Source organism: Catharus ustulatus, chromosome 18, assembly GCF_009819885.2.
Source record: "Catharus ustulatus isolate bCatUst1 chromosome 18, bCatUst1.pri.v2, whole genome shotgun sequence".
Taxonomy (NCBI): domain Eukaryota; kingdom Metazoa; phylum Chordata; class Aves; order Passeriformes; family Turdidae; genus Catharus; species Catharus ustulatus.
In genome coordinates, this window is record NC_046238.1 from 11,113,158 (window position 1) to 11,137,389 (window position 24,232).

General features: G+C 43.6%; 2 protein-coding genes across 2 annotated transcripts in view; one reads left to right on the plus strand and one right to left on the minus strand.

The window, feature by feature from the left end:
* The window catches only part of LOC117004684 (sodium/glucose cotransporter 1), a 41,075-nt gene extending 18,990 nt beyond the window's left edge, over positions 1-22,085 (plus strand). The window contains exons 3-15 of the mRNA XM_033075675.1: positions 6,972-7,076; positions 9,033-9,092; positions 9,442-9,546; positions 14,083-14,188; positions 14,414-14,494; positions 14,860-15,077; positions 16,001-16,136; positions 16,872-16,979; positions 17,892-18,042; positions 18,808-18,976; positions 19,977-20,192; positions 20,479-20,581; positions 21,362-22,085. Of these exons, the coding sequence (XP_032931566.1) occupies positions 6,972-7,076; positions 9,033-9,092; positions 9,442-9,546; positions 14,083-14,188; positions 14,414-14,494; positions 14,860-15,077; positions 16,001-16,136; positions 16,872-16,979; positions 17,892-18,042; positions 18,808-18,976; positions 19,977-20,192; positions 20,479-20,581; positions 21,362-21,585 (1,782 nt within the window). The 3' untranslated portion in view covers positions 21,586-22,085. The remainder of the gene's footprint in view (positions 1-6,971; positions 7,077-9,032; positions 9,093-9,441; positions 9,547-14,082; positions 14,189-14,413; positions 14,495-14,859; positions 15,078-16,000; positions 16,137-16,871; positions 16,980-17,891; positions 18,043-18,807; positions 18,977-19,976; positions 20,193-20,478; positions 20,582-21,361) is intronic.
* The window catches only part of RSPH14 (radial spoke head 14 homolog), an 81,120-nt gene continuing 77,324 nt past the window's right edge, over positions 20,437-24,232 (minus strand). Inside the window, exon 8 of the mRNA XM_033075678.1 lies at positions 20,437-20,499. The gene's annotated coding sequence lies outside the window, so the exon portion shown is untranslated. The remainder of the gene's footprint in view (positions 20,500-24,232) is intronic.

The following is a 24,232-nucleotide window of genomic DNA, read 5'->3' on the forward strand; positions in this document are numbered from 1 at the left end:
GAGAAAAGTGCTGGGGGAAGTTGTGTGTGTTCAGCTCTGAGCTGTCTTGATTATGTGGTCACTTGTTTGCATATAAATACATTGGTAATGTCAGTACAGACAAATCCTGTGCTTTGCCTTTCATCCCACTTTAAAACTTTTCATATTTGGACTCTTATTTTCATTGCACTAAAAGAAGCAGCTTCATTTTAAGGTTATCACAAGGAATTAATTTACTGAAATTTCCCCCTTTTTTGCTCTATTGTTTCTGCTTTTGGTAACAAGTTCTGGTCTTGTACAAGGAGAAAAATCCTGGAAATGTTCTGATATGTTATTGGTAAAATATATTTTAAATGTATTCAAAGATTAGCTGTGGCTTACATTGATTGTCTTCTGTGGATCTCTATTATCTCCCAAGGCAGAGAACAGGAGCCATAAATACAAAGTGTTCTTACACTGTTCCATCAGGCCTTTGGCAGAAATTATATCAGAAACAATTTTCTGTTTCTTCCTGATCATGCAGTCTCTTTAATATGAAAAGCAGAACCCTTAGACAAACCTGCATTTTCTCTATTACTGGAATATTGGAAAATGGAGTTGTTTTTACATTATTCAGTTTGTTTGAATGGAATTCCTCAACAGTCCTGATCTTACATTCAGTCTCAGAAAATGTTTCTGCACTTCATTAAGGTTTGGGAGTCAAGACTCCACACACATTGATTCAGTTACAGCACCAGAAGACTGAGAGTAAATATTGGTTCCCTAAAGATTTAGGAATTTTCTTGAAGTAGGCTGCAGAAATACCTACACACTTTTCAGTCTTGTGCTTCAGAGAGCTGCTCTCTGCCTTTAGAAGGCATTGGGACACCTCTTTAAGGATATGAGAGGATTAAAGGCCAATGACAGTAAAAGGTTTCTTCATCTGATGTAGCAGATCTAAGAAAATTCAGGTTCCTTTGGAAGATTGAGGAAAGAGAAAGTTTCCAAGTTGTTTTAAGATAAAACCCATAATTCTGTGAAAAGAGAAAAAAACCCCAAAACAGACTACTCTGCTTAACTGTCCCTTTAATCAGTGGGCTGGTTTTAACCTTGTGCAATTCTGTCTGCCTGTCAGGGGATATGAATATCCTTCTGTGGAGATGGAAATGGAGATGGAGGCAGCAAGGCAGCAAAGACTCACCATAGAAAAGTTCTGTCTTGCTCCAGTGGTGCTGAGAGCTCCTAATGATTCCCCTGGGACTTGGGGAGAGGATCTGTCACTGATTCTCTGCCAACACAGACCCAACAGACCCAGCAAGCTCCCCTCCTCCAGTGGGAAGCCAGCAGGCATCACCCCACAGTTCCTGCCAGAATCCCCTCTCTCCTTCCCAGGCTCTGTCAGCTCAGGGTGGACAAAGTGCTAGTCCTCAGTGCAGTCCTAGATCTCCTCTTCAGCCCTTCCCTGTGGAATGCCAGGAGTGTCTTCCCATGCCATAAAAATAAACCCTCTTGCTATTCTTCCTCATATCACTCAAAATAAACAAAGAGCAAGCACTCCAAAACCACAAACTAAATACCATGTCAGCAGCATCACCCTGGAAAGTTTGCCTTGGATAAAAAGAGATTCCAAAACACCAATTCTCACAGCTTAGCAGGTAGATGGGATGTCCATCACCCAGAACAAACTGGGCTGAAATGAAGAGGAAACCAATGAAAGTATAGAAAGTTTAGTCAGAGACATGATCTCAGTTCTGCAGCAGCTAAAGTTGTGTGTGATGTTTTACTTATGTGCTTTGACTTCTCTTTTGTGTCAAGTCAGGGCTAACCTGGAATAGCTCTGGATAGTCCCAGTGCATTTCCACAGTCAGGGTGGGGGCAGTTGTTTTGCAAGTGGACTCTTGTTTGTCAGATTTCTCCCCTGCCACTTCAGGATAATGACCCTTGTCATGTAATTGCTTTCTGCAACAGAGCAAAATGAAGAAAATAATCCTTCCACAAACTTTCTATAAATTTAATTCCCCTAAACTAATTGTATTTTTCAGTGATTGTCTGTATTCTATGCTCTGCAGGGCACCCACAAGTGGCTTTTCTGACCCTACAGGAAGGAGGCTCGTTGGCAGTGTATCAGATCTCTTACTGACAAGCTGGGCGAGGGATTCTGTTCTCTTAAACCATATCATATGTGTGGTTTGATAGACTAGAGGAGACCCTGGTAATGAAGGGCTAAAGGTTATTCCTACTCTTAATACAGATTTTGAATGTTTTCTAGTCACTGGCACTGTGATTGTGATTCAATTTCTCAATGTATAAAGTAGGAATAAGACACATCCTGGGCCAAATCTGTCCTGCTTTGGCTCTGATTGCTCTGCTTCAGCAGAATCCAAAAATGTTGTTCAGCATTTTTTAGAACCAAGCCCAGAGATAGTTTTCTGGCTGAGGTGAGAGTTCACTTCACTGGAATCACTGTCCTTATACAGTGGCTGAGCCATCTCAGTAGTTCCAGTTAATCAGGGATGGTGTATAAAAAAAACCTTCTCCCAGATTACCCGTAACTGAAATCTGTCATTGATTAGTCATAATGTATGGAATGTGCCCTTTCCACAGTCTTTATGGAAACTGAGAGAAGAATCTTCAAGAAACTGGTTTTGGTCTCTTGGGCATCGAGGGAAATATTTTCAGGAGAGAGTCACATGGCTCTTCAAACCCTCCTAATCAGCTCTGCTTTTCCCAAGAAGACACGGAGAAGTTCAAGGCAAGTGATAGCTCCGTAGCAATGGGCCTTGCCAACCTCAGCTTCCTTTGCCAGATGAAGGAGTTGAGTTCAGCCAAATACTTCCTGCCATTGTAGGACATGAAGTGTCTGTTCCTGCAGAACAGTCAGCTTTAGTAGCAGCCACTCTCACAGTATTAACAGCCCTTCATGCACAATTAAAAACCCCAAACTACTGGAGCTTTCCTGCTTTTGAATTTTCTTCTTCACATTGTGTAGTTTTGCAGGCAGACAGAGCTGTCTGCACAAAATTATGGGTTACCTTCTACACCTCAGTTCCTGAGGCATGAATGGTAATAGGACAAAGAGTATCTGCTGGGCATCTGAAGGCCAGCTCTGTTAGGAAGATTTACTGAACAGTAGGCAGGAAGGGTGCAGGGTCAAGGGCACTCCAAACAGAAATGTAACTCAGCTCGTTTGTCATGTACACTTGGTCATGTACTTTTAGATCTTTGTGACACAGATAAGAATTAGAGGAAAAAACCCAATAGATTCTTGCTTCAGCCATGCACAGCTTATCTTTGTGGCCATCAGAACTGACCACTGGCATGATTTCTCTGATCTTTGCAGCCAGTTAAGTTTTACATAATCTCAGGATTTTCCCCACTTGCTGAATCTGACACTGCTATGAGGGACCAGGAATGACAATTCTGCTGTGAGTAAGATTTGCATTTCCTTTTCTTAGGTGAAGTAGAATGAGAAATTACCTTATTTTGTCAAGTTTCTGTCTCAGAGTGCAAAGTGGGGAGATATCAGATCCTCCTGAGCCTGAGCTGTTCCAGCAGCCATTGGGTTTATTGGAGCACAGCCATTTTGATGAGTATTGCGCATCCATTCCTCCTGCTTAGGAATTGTATAGATGTGGTTTAGTTAGGTAATAATGCAATTCATAGAATTTTCAGATGAACTGGGAAAGAATAAAACACCACACTTCCTTCTTTGGGTCTCAGAGCCTTGGAAGTGTGGCAGTAATATTGCATAGTACTGATTTTTCCAAAGTGGCTAAGGGTGATCCCAAAAAACTCAGGTAGTAAAAAGAATGCCTTTATATCAGAGTAAAGTCACATGTGGCAGGGAAGAGCTGAGAGTTAAAGAAAAGCATGAATGGTCTCAAGGAGTGGGAATGAGAAATGTGTCAGGGAAAGGGAATTTGAGAAGCAGCTTTTGCAGGAGCCATAGCTCAGGGATGGCTCAGGACCCCGTGGGCTAAGGATCCACTGGGGAAAGGGTTTGGTGCTGAGCTGATGCCTTCAGGGCAGTGCACAGGGGCAGGGGGACATGCTGGCAGGTCCTGGCAGGGACAGGAGCCACAGGCTGTACATTCTGCACACTGTCACTGCAGCTGCCACTGGCTGCAGAGTGCATCCATCCAGCTGGGAATGGCCAGGGCTGGGATGTCACTGCATCCTCCACTGAATGAGAAGAGCAAGGTGAAACAGTTAATGAATAACAGGAAAAAACACAGTGATCATCATCTATTTCAGGGTGGTGGTACTTCTGCTGAACAGAGTGCTCTTGTTAAGACCTGACCTCTTAAAATATTTTAAAAGAGTTAATGTTCCACATTTTCCTCAGGTTAGTTCAAGTTTTTCATCCTCTTTCCCTCTTAGCAGCTTTTGTCCCTTTCAACCAACTTTCTTCTTCACCTTTCCTCCTTGATCTATCTTTAAAGTCAATTCACTCACACATTCACTGAGAACAGTTAACACTTCCAGAAGATTGTTTCCCTCTGCCATTCCCAGTTTCAGCCCAGAGTTTTAAAGATACTCAGCAGCATCTACCAATGGCAAATCAAGAATTCCAGTCATCAGCCTTTCCAGTACAAAAATCCCACAACAGTAAATTCTTCAGCAAGGCAGCTTGGGCCCAGAGCCCATCTGCCTTTTTTCCTCATCCTTAAAATATGGCAGATGGGAAATTTCTCTTTCCCCTCTGGCATCAGCAGCCAATGGTGTGTGAGATTATTTGGTCAGCACTTTTCTTGCTCTGACTGTGCTGCAGACTTAAGGGTAATCTGAATTTTCCTGGCTATGAAGCCATGTTCTCCCTTCCCAGGTATATGACATAACTGAAACTCACTTATAAAATGGCATCCATTATTATTTTGTGTTGATCTTTAAGTTTTACTGCACTGGATGTTCCCTAATTCAGAGAAAAAATTAGGATGCGAGTGTGGGATCTGCATTCACATTGTTTTGTTCTTCTGGTGGTCCTGGATATGTTGGTAGTTTTGCATTGGTTTGGTTTGGTCTTGTATTTCTCTTTGTATACAATGGTATTTTAGATCAATTTGAGAACACAGCATCAGCAGCATTGCCTGCAGTATGTCCTGGGGTCTCAGGCACCGAGCCAAAGCTTGTGCCTGTCTGTTCTCAAAGTTCTTCTTTAGCTGCTTTTGTTACTTGGATCTGCCTTGAAGCTTTTGAAACAGGAGAGGCAACACATTAAATAAAATCAGAGATTAATGTGGTTAATATTTGATGGTGACTGCATTTCTAGTAACCTAGATTTAAGTTTAATTATTTATCTCCAGGGAAAGTATGGGCAACGGTGCTAGTGCTTGGTATGAATGGTACTTTTCTCTTCACTATCATTTCTGGAGAACTGCTGCTATCATGAAGAGATTAGAAGAAACAGAAGTGTTTTGTTTGCCAGTATTAGTTGCAAAACTTATGAGTTCTGTAGAAATGTCATTTGACAAGCTGGTTGCAGTTCTCTAGGGCACAACTTGTGTAAAAAAACCCCAAATCCAGAACTGAGCGAACTTCCTATCACAGCAGAAGAACAAATTGTCTTCAAAAAGACTTGAAGAAATCAGGAGATCAAACTGAGGAAAGAGAAAAAAAAAGTAAGCCTGGAGAAGAAAGAGTGGAACCCTCTGAATTTTATTTGTGTGTTGCAAATAAAAAATGGGGGAGGATAATCTATTTGGGGGTTGAAGAGCATGGTTGCTATTTCTGGCAATGGCATAGCTCTATAGAATAAATCTGCTTTGCAGAGGGAGATTTCTGTGAAATCCTTCATCCTCCCAAAACTCAGGTGATTGTCCCTGTGCTCCCAGGAATTGAATATTTGCTGCTGTTCAAATCAGTTGGACTCAATGATCCTTGTGGGTCCCTTCCAACTCAGGATATACCATGATTCAAATGAGAGCATTAGGAGAGGTCAGCAGAAGTTCCCTTGCCTGCTTCTATGTGGTTTTTGGGGTTTTTTTTGTTTGTTTGTTCAGAGGACATAAGAAAAAAATGAAAATAATAAAAAAAGTTGACTTACTTTTTCTTTTTTTTTTTTTTAATCTCAGAACTTCTCCAGCTTCCTTGTCCTCTGCCCACAATACTCAATCCAACCCAACCTCTTTTTCATGCTCGACTTCTCACCCCGCATCCTTCAGCACCTGACCCAGTAAATTATCACTGGGTATTTCTGCTGCCTTTAATGTGCTCATTTGGAGGAAATGAAGTTCATTCCTTTTCATCTTTTCTATTGTCCAAGATTCTTGATTAAGAATTAAATCTTTGACTGGCTCCTGCCTGTCTGTAAACCAACAGGAACCTTTCATTTTTTAATCTCTCCCTGTTCATCAAGTCCCATGTTCTCCCTACTGTTCTGATTGTATGATCAGCACAATATTTGGGGATATTAAAGATGCAGCACTTCTTACACAGAACTCCTGGATTTGCTATTCTTTGTAGCTTCCAGAGACGTTTTCTCAGCAGACATTTCTGCTATGCAGCTTTCAGAGTTTAATTAATTAAATACCTTTTGGCTAAAAGTGAACCAAATCCAGCTCTCACCAATGATACTTTTGGATGCACAAGCTATGCAATGTGGAACAGCCAGTGCAGGTTTCACAAGTGGGGATGCCCTTGTCATTTCCTCCTTGAACAAGGAAGATCCCAGTCTTCTTCCCTGACTGTCTACACATCATCCCAGCGTCAGTTTGGCAAGTTTTGCAAACATTTTAAAATCAATTACATTGATCAATTGTATCGATGTAATATATTTTTTGACTCAACTGGAAGATATTTTATTCAACATCCTATTCTCCTCCCTACTGTAGATGCAACAGCTGGAGGCTGTGATTTCAGTGGGAGCAATAAGTGGGAGTCCTGAAAGTTATCAGGAAAGTTGGTTGTCAGTCATCACCACCACAGATAGGCATGAGTTCAATGTGACAAATTAAGAGGATTTTAAAAAAAATCCCATGAACATAAGAGCCAATTTTTGTTTTTTCTCTTTGCAGATTGGTGCTTCTCTGTTTGCCAGCAACATTGGCAGTGGGCACTTTGTGGGAATAGCAGGAACAGCAGCAGCTGGAGGAATTGCCATCGGAGGATTTGAGTGGAATGTAAGTGGCACATGTGTCAGTGAAAGTACTTGTGACATCTGCATTATCTGCAGAGCTTAATCAAAATAACTTTGCCTACTAATTTAGGACTGTCAAAGTTTGTGCTTGGCAATGCTTGTTTTCTGCACAGACCAGTAAGAGCCAATGTAATCTAGTGTTTAACCTGCCCACGCTACTGGAAAAAGATGACACTTTATGGTTGAGGATTTTCAGAGAGCATTTGAACCAAATAAATTGGTGGGTTTTCTTCTCTATGCATATCTTTTTATTACTTTCAAAGTATTTGTGAAGAACATTTTCAGACTGCAGGATGTTGGGAAGACTTTATCAGGTTGTAATCCATGATAATTTTTGCAGCATTTTGCTATGTAGAAATTATTGAGGGGCTTTGATTTCTTCACAGGCTGTTAGAAATTTTGAACATCCTTCACAAGCACCTGCACTCCAAAAATCTTGTCCTCTTTATCTTTTCCTTTCTGTAATCATGCTTGTGTTTTGCTGATGGTTCCAGTACAGGGCAGAGATATCCAAGCTGACCTTAAATGAGTTTCCTGGAGTAGCAGGGTCAGTGTACTCTGCAGCAGCACAGATTCCAGGGAGGACTGCAGTTCATTTCCTTGTGTTGTCAGCTCGTGGGTGTGCCTGAAAATGTCCTTGTGCGTAATTCACCCTGGGGAAGGGATTAGGCCATGGCACAAAGAGGTGAAGGAGCCGCCACAGGACCGTACCTCCCTCACCTCCCTCACGTTTGTTCTGAGCAGTGAAAGAATCATCCCACCTGAGGGATTTGGCTTGTGTTTCTTAGCAAGTAAATGGTTGCAAATAATCAAGTACTGGTATGATAGAAATGTTTAAGGAAAAGGAAAAAAATTAAAATGCACTGTACAGATGTGCAGTTTATCTGTCAGCTCCCTCTTTTTGATTGTATCAGGCCTGTGGCAGACCTGGTTCTCCTTCTTGTTCTAGCAGAATGAAGCAAATCAAAACAGCACAGATCTCTAGGGCCCAGATCCTTCTTCAAGCATCTCTACACATTATCTCCTGGGAGATTCCAATACCAATACAGTGTGCAACAGTGGCTGCTTGGGAAGCAGCAATGATGTCTGTGGGGTGTTTGAGCAGCTCATGACTGACAGTGGGACAGTTAACAGACATAACAAAAGTAATGAAAGTAATACCAAATTTGACTGTTGTCATCCTTGTGTACCCTTACTCCATTGAAATTATTTCTATTTTGTACCAGAATGACAGCAGAAGCTCACCCACTATTTCTTGTCCATCTTACGGTTTTGACCTAAGGGCAGAACTTAAAAGATACAGGTTAAAAACCCTCTAAGCCCTGTGGACAAAATAAATACAGAGCTCACCTCTGAGGGCAGGAATCTGTTTTATATTTCTTGATTTAAGCATGTACAACTAGATATTGGACAGCATTCCAGCCACTTAAGTCAGAAAACTTTGGCACTGCTATACAGTAAGATCAGTAGTTCACAGAATACACATGGATACACAAAATATATTATTAAATTGTAATATGAAAATACAGAATATTTTACAAATTGCATGTGGTGCATCCTGCACAGTCTATGAAATTGTTGTAAAACATTCAACCATCCTGGGCTTGCTCTGAAGAGAGCTGGGATAGGTGGAATTGTGATTCAATACTAGAGGCCAATCCTGTGAGGAGAAATCAGTTGGTTTTGTAGAAAATACATAATCATATGTGTTTCTTTGGGACAGCTAGCATGAAACCCAGGCTGCATTACAGCTCATGAAGTTTTTAGCCAACTTTTCATCCCCAGATTATTAACTGTAAATCAAAGGACAGAGCAGAACCTCTTCCCCCACACCGCTGCAGTACCCAGGTTTTTGTGATTTCACTGGTCCCTGGTTGGGTCTTTGGGAGCAGTGTGCAGACACAGGAGGCTAATTCAGATGATCTTGTCTTGGCTGCAGGCTCTGATATTTGTGGTGGTTCTAGGATGGATCTTTGTGCCCATCTACGTCAAAGCTGGGGTAAGTCAAACCACTACATCACACTTGTCTGCTGCTCATGTGTGCAGGCCAGGGCTGGAATGTTGCAAAGTCATTATGAAAGGCACGAGATCTGAGTGTGCCAGAGCAGCACTTTGTTGCATCTGTGTACTCTAAAAATGAGGATTCTCTGTTCTATGATCTGAGCTGAGAAGTACTTGGTGCTCTCTGCTTGTTCTCCTTTGATTTCTGGAGCTGCTCTTCCTTGAAACTCCAATTGCAGCTCCCCTAATTTTGTGCTCCACTCTCACAGTGTCTGAGTACCAAAAATCATCCTCCAGTTTGATTTGTACCTGTTCCCCATTATCTAAAACCTTCTCCGCCTCCACAGGTGGTGACAATGCCAGAGTACCTGAAGAAGCGTTTTGGTGGGAAGCGGATCCAGGTCTACCTGTCAGTCCTTTCCCTGATCCTGTATGTTTTCACAAAGATCTCAGTAAGTCAAACTTCTACAGCATTTCTACACTGATCTAAAGAAAAGAAATGTCATTTCCAATATTGCTCTCATAACTACTCAACCATTTCAGGTTTGGAGCTCTTGGCTGAATTAACAACTGTAAAAGTATGATTTTGTGTTTTCTTTATTCTGTATTGCAATCCAAGGTTTTTTCTTCTGGTATTGTCTCTTGATGCTTGTTGTGCTTTGTCCTCTTTTTAAAGTTTTAGGGTTTACTTTTACATTTGCTCTCTTCTAGAAAACATCAGAGTGGAGGGAAACTTGTATTGTGAAACCTGGGGCAGGAATTTTTGTCCCTAGATTTCTTATTTATCTGTTTTAGTATCCTCTGGTGAACATGCCATCAGTAATACAGATGAGGGAAAAGAACAAGGGGACTAGGGATAAAAAAAGAATAACAGAAATTAGAAAATGGAAGAGTGGGAAAGTGGAAATTAGGAAAACTGTAGCAGCTGAGGTGAAAGGAGGGAAGAGGAGAGATTCTTTTAATGGGCAAGTGACTGTTGTAAACTTTAAGGTGCTATGAAGTTAATGTTTATTGAGTAAATGGATGTGTTTCTGTGGTGTAGTAAAGGGAATTGGTATTTTCCATATATTTTGAAAGTACCAAGCTTCTAAGGAAGTCCACAGTTCAGGAATACCTCAGTCTGTTGTTTTGCAGAAGTTGTCATGGCAGATTAGTCTTTGCCCTCTGAATGGGAACCGAGTGATAATAGTGCAATTTAAGCTAAAAGATTGGCCTTTTGCTCTCATTCTCACATCATAACTGATCCTTAGAGAGGTTATAAATTAAACAGGTTGGTAGCACGAGCTGGCCTCAGAGCTGGATTTCTGTATATTTCAAAAGGATTGGAGAGTTTGCTGTAGTTGCTCAGCTATCATAATCAGAACTCCTGGGTACGACACAGAGTTCTGGATGTTCCAGCAGCACAGAAACTCCTTCAGTCAGTCCTTTTCAGCAACACATGTTGGTACTGAGCCTACCAAGGTCTTCCTAGGTTCTGAATTTACTATCCAGCTTTGATTTCTAGCCTATGTCATGCCTAAGGGTCTAATTACAGAATTTTTCTTTGTTTCAGTTGGAGTGTCCTGATCTCAGGAAAAATGAGTTCTGCATTTAAGCTTTCAGTGTGGTCATGAGGACCAAACACCCTCTCCATAGTCAAGGGATCCTGGGCCCCACTCTGCCATTGACCCATTCCAGCTTCCAATCAACCCATTTATTCCTGGTGTTTGTGGGGAAGTGCCATGGAGTTGGGTCTCTGTGCTATGCAGGGGAAAAATATGGTGTTCAACTTCCTCTAAGCTTTTCTTTTGTTTCCCCCAGTTGCCCTGAGCAGCTCTGGCAGTGTCTATGCCTTGCAAGTGAGATTCCTGTAGTGCACAAACAGGTCTCTGCTTTGCTGCCTCATGTCACTGCATTTGGGTGGGCAGGATCTGCCCAGGTCTGATTTACTTGCTCTGTCTGGTTCAGATTAGGCAGAACAGCCAGTCCTTGGAGGTTTCAAGTGCTGTCAGAGGATCTCAGAGTAGTTTTGCTGTGCCATGCTGTGCAACACCATGTCCACATGGTGGCCAGAGCAGGGAGGGAAGGGCTGTTCCCTGCTGGGCTGTAGGGATCTGTGCTGTGGGGAGACGTGCAAGCACAGGGAGGGAGCACGGGCCTCCCTCCCCACAGACACGCTGGATACCCAAACACATCAACGTGTTGACAAGCCATTCATTGTATTTTGCTTCCCTCAGTGCTGCCTTGGCAAACACTCCCCTGTGATCTCTGAGGCTCTTTGAGATTTGATAGAGAGGGATGGGCTTCTGCCCTGCCCTGAATGGCAGGTCACACCCACCAGCGATTCTCACTGACCCTTATCCGTGAAGAAGAGTGGCATCTCTTGCTCCTGGGGTAGTTATTTCATGTGCCTCTTCCTTGCTGTGTTGAAATATAATGTAGTGTACTTACTAATATAATCACAACAATGCTTTCCAGGGAGCAATATCACATATCAGGTTGTGTGACTCCTGCTGTGTTTTCTGGCACAGTGCCACCACTGTGTGAGGATCAGATTCCCTTTGCATACCTCTGCAATGGCCTTTTCCACTTCCCTTTCCCTGCACATTTTCTGTGAGTTTTACTGATTTCTTACCTGGCTTTGTGGCTAATCAGCCACTTGACAGACAAGGACATGCTACAAGGAGTTCATCCTTGGGATGAGGACACATGTGATTTTTGAGCCCAAAGGATTTGTGTCATACAGGGACCTCACTGTACCTGCTCCCTAGGTGTGCAGCACATTGTGAGTAGAGCCCATAGCAGCTTGCAGAGGCTTTTTAGCCACTAGTGTTGATGATATTGGTCATTATGCCAAAGAAAATGGTCTGGTAAAAATAAAATCTTGATGGATAGTAATAGACTAAGTTATGACAAGACAAAATGGAATTAAGGTCTGAATGTTTTTGAAGAAATCAGAAATCATAATCTGGAGCTTCTAAATCCATTACAGCATTATCTTTCTTTTCATTGTACATAATTTCAGTAGGAAATCTATGGGCAAAGGCTTCCTAGGAGAAAGAGGAAGAGAAGAATAACCTTTTCCTAGGGGAGCACAGTGCAGGGGTTAAAGAGCAGGTGTCCCTGCTCTGGTACCCACAGCACACACTCAGCTGGCACGTCTGGCCAGCTGCTCTTTGTGATCCCTGCGTTTGGAGACACAGCCTGCAGCGTAAAGAGTGACTCTAATGAGAGATTAGATAATGATTGTCTATAAAAGAGTATCAGTGACAAACAAAGAAACATTGGAAGGCAATAATCTTATTGGGAAGGAGGAGCAGTGAAGCTGGAAGATAAATCAGCAATATGAAGAGGCTGATACATTCCTCAGAATGCTCAATAATTAACTATACATTCCTTGGTGGGAATCATTTTTGGCCCCTTAATATTTAATGATACATAGGCTAAACTAAGGGCAAGAACAGTAAAAGAAAGGTCTGGAGTATGGACTGATTGGTGGTGTGAAAAGAGAGGAAACAAATTATCATAGAGAGATGGGGCAAAGGGTATGGTGTGACAGCCAGTGGGGGAAGAGCTAAAGGTGCTGGTTCCCATCTCCAGACTGAAGCCTGTGAGAAATCGGCTGCAGAGGCAGAGTTTGGGGAGCGGGACCTCTGCTGTGACTCACGCTGCTGCGCTGAGTTAGCGGTGGGGCCGCAGAGCTCCAGCCTCTTCCTCGTTCTTCGGCAGGAGCCAGGCGAGGTCCTACCCTGCAGAGCCATTTCAGTGTCAGGAATGGAGATGGTTTTTCTCTCGGCATGTCCCAACTCCCAGGCTGTGTGTCCCTGTGTCTGTGCGTGCCCTGCTGTCCCCGGGCTGGGCTGTCACCCCGGCTCTGGCCGGCCCCGGAGCCCCCCCGGCTGTGCTGGAGCTTTAGCCCGGACTTCAGGCACAGCTGGGTGCCTTTGCTTCAGCTCGGGAACCCCACGGGGACTTGCTGTCAGCTGGGGATGGGACTCTGTGCAGAGCCCTGGGATGGGAGTCCCTGTGCAGAGCCCTGGGATGGAGCCCCTGTGCAGAGCCCTGGGATGGAGCCCCTGTGCAGAGCCCTCAGATGGAATCCCTGTGCAGAGCCCTGGGATGGAATCACTGTGCAGAGCCCTGGGATGGAGCCCCTGTGCAGAGCCCTCAGATGGAATCCCTGTGCAGAGCCCTGGGATGGGTGCTGTGGGTGCAAAGGGAGCAGGGCAGCCGAGCTGCAGAGGAGCCCATGAGCTGCATGCTCGGGAGTTACCTCTAATGAAAACATCATTTACAGTAAGGCATCTCAAGTGCACTGGGGCAGATTATTCTGATTGCAAACTTGTATAAATAACATTGATGCCAATTACCCCTAAATCAGGAACTGATTTAATGGGATTAACTCCTAGTGTTACTCTGAAACCCGAACAATTCCTTCCTTATGCAAGAGCTAAAGGTTTCCTCTCTTAGCCACCTGCTAATTCTTCTTACAGGAACTTACAAATAGAAACCATATGAGATGTTTGCCTTTCATGCAAATGAACTGTTTGTCCTAAACCAGCAAGACGAGCTGCACCACATGTGAGCAGTAAAGGGAAAGAGATTTGTGGGGTGGCACTGAAGGAGGAGGACTGTGCTGTGCCTTGGAGGTGTCACACAGTCCAGCCCTGCACACAGCAGCAAACGCAACTCACACTCAGCTTTAAGCAGGTTGTTTTGAACCTGTCTCTTAGTGCCCAAGTACTGAGCAGTGACATGACTGTCTAGAGAAAACAACCCTGTTAAAATAGGCCTGGAAATTCTGAGAAGTATTACACCTCTGGTACTAAGAACTCCACAGCTCTGAGGGGACACTGGCAGGTGCACAAAAATGGCTTCTATTTTCTTTTTGGTGTGCATCTGCAGTGCTACAAGGGGCAGAGTTGTGCATTTCAGTGCCCTCATCATGGAACTATAACATGTCATCATGAACCTAAACATTGCTGAATCTATATTTTTTTTTTCCCTAGGCTGACATATTCTCTGGAGCTGTATTTATCCAGCTGGCCATAGGGCTGAATCTTTATGTGGCCATAATTATCCTGCTTGCTATTACTGCTCTTTACACTATCACAGGTGAGTTTGCAGAGAAGTCTGATAAATCAGAGATGTTGGGGGAGCCAGAAGAAAGAGAAGAGAGAAGTGGAGAAAAAGGGAGAAATGAAAACATGAAAGGGGAGCTATTTACAGTTGTCTTTGAAAGACAGAGGTGGTGAGAAAAGGGACATAAAGAAAAAAGCATTTCCACTGAGACATTTGCCCAGGACTAACTTACTTGTCCTGACTTTTCTCTGCCATCAGGTGGCCTTGCAGCTGTGATTTACACAGACACCTTGCAAACGTTCATCATGGTAGTGGGGTCTGTTATTCTCACAGGATTTGGTAAGTAAATCGGATGAATTAAACTGGAATGCTAAACTGGAATGAAGCCACAAATCTTGCAGTGGCTATGGGAGTGAATCCTGCAGTGTAAAACTGTTACCTTAGCCAGGAGGTTTCAGCCCTCCTATGTATTTATCAGGGAAGAAAACAGGCGTGTTGCCAAAAGTCAGGCATATTGCCAAAGCCCTTTAGTCACTGAGTCACACTGTCTCCTAAGCCCAAGTGAATGTGTAAGGTAATAAACAACATCCCATGACAGGATTTTTATGTCCACATTAAGGAGGCTTTTCTCTTCATGCTCACAAGCTCCATTTGAGATTTCAGTGACAAATGCTTTATTGCTACTTTTATTTTCTGTGTTTCAGCATTTGCTAAAGTAGGAGGGTATGAGGCTTTCATGCAGAAATACATGGCAGCTATTCCATCCAACACCACCTATGGGGACACTGTGGTGGATCCCAAGTGCTACACCCCCCGCAGCGACGCCTTCCACATCTTCCGGGACCCCGCCGGGGACCTGCCGTGGCCAGGGCTCGTCTTTGGCCTGAGCATCATTGCCATGTGGTACTGGTGCACAGATCAGGTAATGGGGGAGGCTTGCAAAGGCCAAACACACAGCTCCATGCTCCATGATCTTCCCCTGTAACGCAAAGCTGGGCCACACAGCTGGCTGTTATTTCAGGACTGGTTGGTGACTTTTCAGTTCCTGGTTTCTAGACACCTCTCACATGTAAGGAAATGGAATGAGTGTTTTTTCTAATCTTCCTGCATGTGCCTGCCCAGCAGATCCTGTGTCTGGTTCCTTTCTCATTTCTTGTCTGTGGTCATGTGGGAAAACACAGAGAGAGAGGTTGTGCTGTGAATGCTTTCTTAGGAAACCATGCAACAAATGACCCTTGTTAGACTGGGTCTAGATGCCATTCCCTTTTCAGTAAGACAAGTTTGTTTCTTATATGTGCAGCTTTCATCTTTGCTTGCATAGTCTTGGGGAGATGTTCTTTGTATGTCTGGTCTTTCAGCTGGAAGACTCTTTCCCCATCCTTCTGTCTAAAACCTACTGTCCAGTTTCCCCAAGAGATCACACTGATATGATAAAGAAAAGTGTGCTCCTGCACCTGCAACATGTGGATGTGTCTCTAACAAATGATCTGTCTTGAATTGTGAGAAAGATCATCTTTGTGGTTTCTCAACAAATTAACAAACCCCCCAATGTAACTGTATTTACTGCTCAGTCAAATATTCTATTCCTTTTTGGCTTTTTAGTTTGTCTGCTTTAAAAACTTTCTGTGAGACAAGTCTTACCTCTCAAACACACACTGGATAAGAAGTATTTTCTTTTACTTATTTCAAACATATCCTTTGATTTTCATGTAGTTTTCATTTTTCCTAGCAGCAGAAATGCTAAATAGGCTCTTTTGCTATCACAGAAGTTAAGAAGTACCTTGTGTCTGGAACACGATGTGATGTGATCATGGAAATGTTATAGCTGCCATGTGTCATTGACAGGTCATTGTCCAAAGATGTCTCTCTGGAAAGAACATGTCCCATGTAAAGGCTGGCTGTATCCTGTGTGGGTACCTCAAACTCTTGCCCATGTTCATCATAGTGATGCCTGGAATGATCAGCCGGATTTTGTACCCAGGTATGGTATGGATACAGAAATGCAAAGTTCTTGCTGCCTGCCTTTCATTGTAAATCTATCTGTCCCTTCCAAAATACCTGCTAGATTGTCATCCTCTCATCCAAACAGTCCAGGGACCTTCAGCTGACTGCACTGTAAGGAGCCACAGGCCCTCCTGTGGTTTCTGCTAATTTTAGGGGAAGGAAATTCCAGAGCATCCCTCCCCAGCTGAATGTTTGTTACAGCCCTACTCAGACTGAATGAGTGGAAAATGCTGTCCAGGACAGATACTCTGCTGGCAGTTGGAGGGACAGGGCCATCACTCACAGACTGCAGAGTCTGGGCCATGGGCAGTCCCAAGAGCAGCATGGGGAAATGCCACATTCTCCTCTCCCTGACCAGCAGAGAGTTTGGCTGTGTTTGGCAGCAGGCAGAGAGGGGTTCAGGCTGCAGGGAGTGGGCTTTGTGTTCCTCTGCTTGTTTTTCTCCTTGGTCTCCTTGTGTTGTTCAGCCCTGGTCTGACAAATGAGTGCTGATTTTCTTCTGACCTGCAGCATTTGTCAATATTCTTTCAGAGAGGAGGAGGAGGGGGAGGAAAGAGGCTTAGAATCACCTTCCTGCCAGCAAACCAGGGATGAAATCAAACGTGTCAATCCAGTGGCTCAACACAGACATACATTCTAGAAGCTCTATTAATTTGGGAGCAATCTGTTGTTTATATGACCTTGTCTCAGAGTCTCATTATCCTCTCCTCAGATGTGGTGGCTTGTGTTGTGCCTGAAATCTGTCAGCGCTACTGTGGCACCGCAGTGGGCTGCACAAACATTGCTTATCCAAAACTGGTAGTGGAGCTTATGCCAAATGGTAAGACACTGTCTGTATTTGTTGTTTCTTTGTTTTAGGAAAGCCAGAATGTAAAAACAAGTGATAGAGAGAGTCCAAGACCCATATTTAGTTCCAAAATTCTTGCTAGAAAGATATGCTATTATCCAAATGGGTTGTCTGTATTAGCTGCAGGTGAAGAGTAACTCCACACTGAGAGTGTCAGCTCTCAGCTGGCAAATACTGGGTGCTGAAATGGTAAATGAGCTCCCTTTTTGTGAAGGTAAAAAATAACCTGCTTGGCCAATGATTTATAAAAGACTCTCTGCCAGGATTTTTGAGCTGGAGGCCTATTCCTGTGGTCCTCCTGCCAACCCCACGGTGCTGGCTAGTAAGGCAAAAAAGCCAGGATATGATTTTATAGAGACCATGGCACTTCCCTGATAGCTTTGCTACTTTCCCATCCTTTGATAACTCTTGTTAAAATCCTGCAGTACTTCCCCATGCTCTATGACCAGACCAGACCATCTGGAAAAGTGGCTGAACTCTGGTTTTTCAGATAGTAAAAGAAACTTGGTTTTTTGGCAAATATATGGTTCACAAATATACTACAAACAAGTGAGCACTCTCCTGCAAACAAAAGGAATTATTTTTATAACTGTTGGGAAAAATCTGCTTAATATTATTTTCTTTTTATTCCAGCATTTAATCAGGCAGCTTTCACTAAGGAAGTACCTATGTGGTAAAAGCTCAAGAGTTTCCCTGGCACTGCTGTAAATAGCTTTTTCCAAGCTCTGCTTCCCCAGCAAGGGAATGTCAGGCAGGATTTTACATTGGGTACATAAATGTGCCAGACACACTCAGAGCTGGCCGATGGAAAGGGTTGGACAAACACCTGGTGCCAGGCACTGAGGCTCTCCAGTGCTCACCCCCATCCCCACCTTTGTGTTCCAGGTCTGCGGGGTCTGATGCTGTCAGTCATGCTGGCCTCCCTTATGAGCTCCCTGACATCCATTTTTAACAGCGCCAGTACTTTGTTCACGATGGACATTTACACCAAAATTCGGAGCCGGGCATCTGAGAAGGAGCTGATGCTGGCTGGCAGGTGAGCAGCCGAGATTCCCCTGGGCACAGACCCTGCGGGCTCGGGCTCCATCCGTGTCCCCTCCCGAAGTGCCAGCGCTCTATCCGTGTCCCCTCCCGGAATGGCAGCGCTCCATCCGTGTCCCCTCCCGAAGTGCCAGCGCTCCATCCGTGTCCCCTCCCGGAATGGCAGCGCTCCATCCGTGTCCCCTCCCGGAATGGCAGCGCTCCATCCGTGTCCCCTCCCGAAGTGCCAGCGCTCCATCCGTGTCCCCTCCCGGAATGCAGCCCCCGGAGCCCGGCAGAGCTGCAGTGGCCTCCTGTGGCCGCAGCGCCCGTCCCGCCCGGAGCGCGGTGCTCCCGCAGGAACCGAGTTAGAATTAACTTAGCCCAGCTAATTCTCACTGCTTCCCACTGCTGCTCGAAGGAAAAGCTTTTAAATTACCTTCCTGGGCTCCGTGCTGCAGCAGGCTGCAGCATCAATGAACTAGTTCTAGTTCATCTGCTATTGATTTGTCTCTGGACATAACAAGCACAGGAAAAAGTGGTTTTCTATGTTTTGATTGAATATTTAACCATATGCTGATGGATATTTGACATACACAATACCCAACTTGGATTTCTTTTGTTTGTTCAGTGCTAATTGGCCATTATAATTGATTTCACTAGTTGAAATACAAAATTAACATGTAAATTATTGATTAATTGCTGAGGTTTTTTTTTCTTTCTGGTAGATCATAGATAGTTCTAAGCAGATGGCTAATTGAATATCTGGCTATGTTTACAGGGCATTTATGTTATTGTTAATTGGCATCAGCATTGCCTGGGTTCCCATTGTGCAATCAGCTCAGAGTGGGCAGCTCTTTGATTACATTCAGTCTGTAACCAGCTACCTGGGACCTCCCATTGCTGCTGTTTTCCTGCTTGGTATCTTCTGCAAGCGTGTCAATGAGCAGGTAAATGCAAATTAGGAAACAGGTATACTGCATGTTTCTTTAGGAATTGGGAGAACTGGGTTTTTTTGTCATGAGCAATTTCTTCCTGTTTATTTTAATCCCAGTATAGCCCAGGGAATTTGTGTCTCCATACCCCAAAGCCTAACATTTCAGAGATGAGTTTAAAAAGTTCTTTCATAGTCTGATAGATAAACAGTCACCACAGATAGCTCTGAAGCTTAGGTTTCCTATCACTTTGCCAAGAAGTGTGTTAAATGCTTAATCCATGAACATATGTTTGAAAGTTATCATTTAGAGTATTGGTCATCAAGCTACTTTACCAAACAGATCACCTCTTACCTATCCTGTCCAGTTGGGTTTTGAACATCCCCAAGAGTGGAGACTCCACAGTGTCTCTAGGCAACCTGTTCCAATAATCAAGCACTTTTGCAGTAAAACAAAAAATCCCCTATGTTTAAACAGAATTTCCCATATTTCAGTTTGTGCCCACACACAGTGTTACACTCTGGGCTGGAGTACTGTACACCAGGCACTCACCAACAGAACTGAGAATTAAGCAATTACTCTCAGGACCATTAGCTGGTAAACCAGACACACATTTCAGGAAGGATGACACAACATTCAGGCTGGTTCCATCATGCCAGGGCTGTCAGGGATTTCACCCTCAAAGGTAAAAAAGTATGAGAACAGCCCCTGGAGTGTGCAATCCATGTCTGAAACCTGTCCTGTAGAAGGAGAGAGTTGTGTGGACTGTGAGAAATGGTCTAGACCAGTGTCCTGAGGTGTGCTTGATATCTCAGAGCTGTTCATTGCCCCTTTCAGTTGTACTCATCCACTGAGCTGTAAATAAGGTCACTGAAAGTATCTGGGTTAAAACCCACATGCCAAGGCCATGTAACTACATCCATGTTTCCTCCAGCAACTGTTTGAGAGCTCAGAGTTTATTTCCATGCCTGAAATTACTCATTTTGATCCTTTCTTGTCGCGCCCTTGCCTGCAGGGTGCCTTCTGGGGCCTGGTCATTGGGCTGCTGGCTGGACTGGGCAGGATGATCTCAGAGTTTGCCTACGGAACTGGCAGCTGCGTGGCCCCTTCCAACTGCCCCTTCATCATCTGTGGCATTCACTACCTTTACTTTGCAATCATCCTCTTTGGGGTGTCTGCCATCGTCATCCTGGCAGTCTCCTTCATGACCAAGCCCATTCCTGATGTACATGTGAGTATTACTGCAGTGCTGCTCCTTAAGAAATGGAACAAATGAACCCAGCAGTTTGTACTTGGTGTGTTACCTCTCAACACTTCAGCCACCCCCAGCATACAGCTCCTGTAAGAAAGCAAATGATCTTCATTTACCTGTCACAGATCTTCAGTGACTCCTAATAGCCTTAGACACTGCAGCCATGGGATGCTGTGATCTCACAGCCAGCTCAGGTGCTGGCCAGGCTGGTTGGTCTCTGTGTGCTCAGTCCATGATCAATTCTGCTCCTTTTGTTCCGTGGCAGCTTTACCGCTTGTGCTGGTCCCTGCGGAACAGCAAAGAAGAACGGATTGATCTTGATGCAGATGAGGAGCAGGACAGAGCTGATGAAAAAGATGATGAATCAGGTAACTGTTGAATACCTAGAGATTCTGTCATGTGTTTGAGCACCCCTGTTTCATTGCTGAAGGAACATTAACATGCTTGATAGTCGAAGACATCCTCCCTTCCCCTAACAACAAATCCTCAGCCCTCACAAATTTAAATGGCTCATGAGCTGCCTTTACCCATCTCTCAAGCTCAGTGTAAATCAGAAGTGGATTTGAAGGGAGGAAATCTTACTCTCTTGGTAGCTGGGTGGCAGCTCTAGGACTCAACCAATGGCAATGCTCTGGGTCAGAGGTGCTGTGCATTGGCAGAACTGTGTGTGACTCCAGCACTAGGAGGGAATTCACCTGGAAATAGTGAGTTGTGGTCAGGATTGAAGGCACTGTGAAAGCAGACTGCAAACCCACCTGCTCTCTTCATTGGGTTTCTGGTTCTGGTCCCAAGTTCCTTCTCATCAGAATCCTCAAATTAATTTAATTGGGAATAAATTCAATAAATTTCAATGAAAGAGTGTAGAAAGTATTGAAAAAATGGAGTTTAAGCTTTGAAGCACAGTTTGCCAGGCCAAGTCTCTGGGCTCAAAAGGGACAAGTGTCTTGGAACATGTAGAAAATCCCTCTTTTCCCAGGTGAGCTGTGAAAACACAACATTAACTTGATTCTTGTACTGTTTTGTACTAAAATGCTTCCACTGAATAATGACCATAATTCAGAACAGGAATGTCATCAGTCCCAGAGATCAAGAGTGTGCCATGATCTGTAGTCACCTTTCCTGAGCAAAGTGTTATTTATTCCTTCCAGTTAATGAGGAAAACCAGGAGGACCCAGGATGCTGTAGGAAAGCTTACAACTGGTTCTGTGGCTTGGACCAACAGAAGGGTCCCAAACTGAGCAAGGAGGAAGAAGAGGCAATGAAGCAGAAACTGATGGACACCAGTGAAGTGCCACTGTGGAGAAACATTGTGAATGTCAATGGCATCATCCTCTTGACTGTGGCTGTGTTTTGCCATGCCTACTTTGCATAACCCCCTGATCACAGTCCTGAAATTGTACTGCATGGTTCAAGCAAGAATGATGGCTTGTAGATTTACACAATTAGAAACACACTGTATTTTCATTATCTACATTTGTAAAACATCAGAGTGATTTACTCACTGATTTTGTGATCATAATTTCAACAATTTCTAGATGAAGGCCACTGGGATTTCAAGAGAGAGAATTTCTGTTTAGACGTTGAACCAATCCTGGGCTGAGGTTCACAATTTCCATCCAATATTCTCTCTGTTCGTGATACATTTCATATTTTAGGTTCTGAACAAGGCTGCATGAGCCATATTTCATATCAGGTTTTGTGAACTGTCTTTTAGGGTTGATGACACTGTTTTGATTTTCAACCCTTCCTCTGATCACTCAATTTCCTCTTCCTTTGGCTATGATAATTTGATTGCAAATCCCTGCAACCACCGAGGGACTGTAACACAAACTCTACACATCGCTTTTGTTCCTCCAAACATGGGATATTTTAAGTAAAGGATTTATGTATATATCAATGTATTTGATATTAGATATAATTTCCCACTATTAGTTTCCCCCTCTTTTTCTCAATTTCCATTGAGTTGTGTTTCTCAGTTGTCAGTGGAACACTAACCTCTGAATTGATCACACTTTGAAATTGGGGAACACCTGTCTTGATCTTAAAAAGAATTTTGCTTACAGTAGATTATCTGTTCAAAGTCAACTTCCAAAGGTCCTCCTCTCTTGATATTTTAATATATTCCTATACTTGAATGTGAAGCTTTTTATACAAAATACATGTATTATATATACACAGACAATGCGTTATGTATATGCACTCTATATATTATATATATTTAAAATATATTTTTATGTGTGTGTATACATATTTCTTACTGATCACTTCCTGCTGTGTCAAGGACCTTTTTACTGTGGGCTTGGAGTCACTGTTCTGCCTGTCTCTGTGGACTGCTACAAACCAGCCCATGTCCATGGTGAAACATCCCCAGCATTGCAATGCTCATTTTGCAAATACATTGAAGGGCTCTGTACTGCTTTTCTGCAAAGTTATAAATCTTTCCTCTAAAGATTTCATTGAGAAATAGGATTCCTGCTGCATGGCAGCATGAGTTAGCAGTTCAGGAAGGAGAATAGTCACAGCTGTGGGATATCAGCTAAACCAGGCTGATTGTCTCCACTCGATAAGTTTGGTACCAGCTGGGGACAGGAAAAGACAGATTTAACACTTCAAAGCAAAAAGCAATAGATCTTCTTTTCATCTCATTCAGCTTCCTGGGGAGTCAAGTGCAGGAAGAAGATGCTGGTTGCTCAGGCAGGCAGTGCCACAGTTCCCTGTCCCTTTTTGCACACGCTGGTGGCACTGTGCTGTCCCGGAGCATTCCCCAGGCTCTGCCCCAGCACTGGCAGCAAGTGCAGCTGGAGGGGAGGGCACAGAGCCCCCTGCACGTGCCACACTCACTGCTCTGCCCCCTGGCCTTTCAGCACTCCCCCTTCTTCATCTCCTGCCAGCATCTTTGCTTCATTTGGATCTAACCCCGGATTCTCTGGATTCCAGCAGAATGGCTGCTCTTCAGCAGAGTCGATGCTATTCAGCTTAATCCCTGCAGGGTCCTTTGCACAGGCCAGATCAAATCAATACTTCAGAAATACCAGTGCAAGCCTTGACACAGTGATAGAGTATTGTAAAGACCATGCAATTAATTGTATTTAATGAACTATGAAGACTTACATGTATTAAAATAATTGTATATTTTGAAGTATTTGGTGTCCACAAAGTGACAGGATTTTTATATAATACAATGGAAGACAGAGAAACTTCATTTGGTGTCTAGGTTTTGGCTCTGGGTAATAGTAATGGATGAAAAACAAGCTATTTGGACAAATAACACAAGTGATTTCCTGGCAGCCTGAGCAGCCTTTGGATGACCTCCTGGTTAATCAGGCATCATTACATGATTTTCCCCCTCAGAACTACAGAAAATCTAACCCACAGTTTCTCAGGGATATTCACTGTATGTCCTCAGCAACCTGATTTCAGTCTGGTCTGAAGGTGGATGCTGTGGAGGGAAGAGCTCAGATGTTTACATAAAGTTTGACAGCTACTGTTGACTCCTGTAATTTTGTAGAATTTCAAAGAAAAATTGCCTTATATTGTGAACAGTTGATAAAATTGTATGTTTAGCTAAGATTAAATGCCAACTCAGGTTGGTAGCTCTTGCATTCACAATTTTAAGGATGAAAATAACTTTTCTTCAGTTTTCAGGGGTGCTCTGTCCATGACCTGTTGTTGGGGACACTGAGATAAAAGCAGTGCTTACACTGTTCTGGGCATTGTCGTGCTTTAGAGATGGGAGCTGTGAGCACACCCTTTTCCCCAGTGTCTGACTTCACATTTGAAACACTTCTGGTTAGTGGTGAGACTCAGATAAATCTGGCTCACAGCACAGAGTACCTGCATGGCATGTACAGCATAACACAGCTCTGTTTCAGGGGGTCTTGAGACATCCCAGCTTACCCTGGCAGGTAAGATACACAGTTAAAGCTTATTTTAGTGGATTTTAATTAGATAAAAAGAATTATCTGAATAAATTAAAAATATGCACTTAGTAGCGCTAGTAGCAAATTGTGACACTGCTC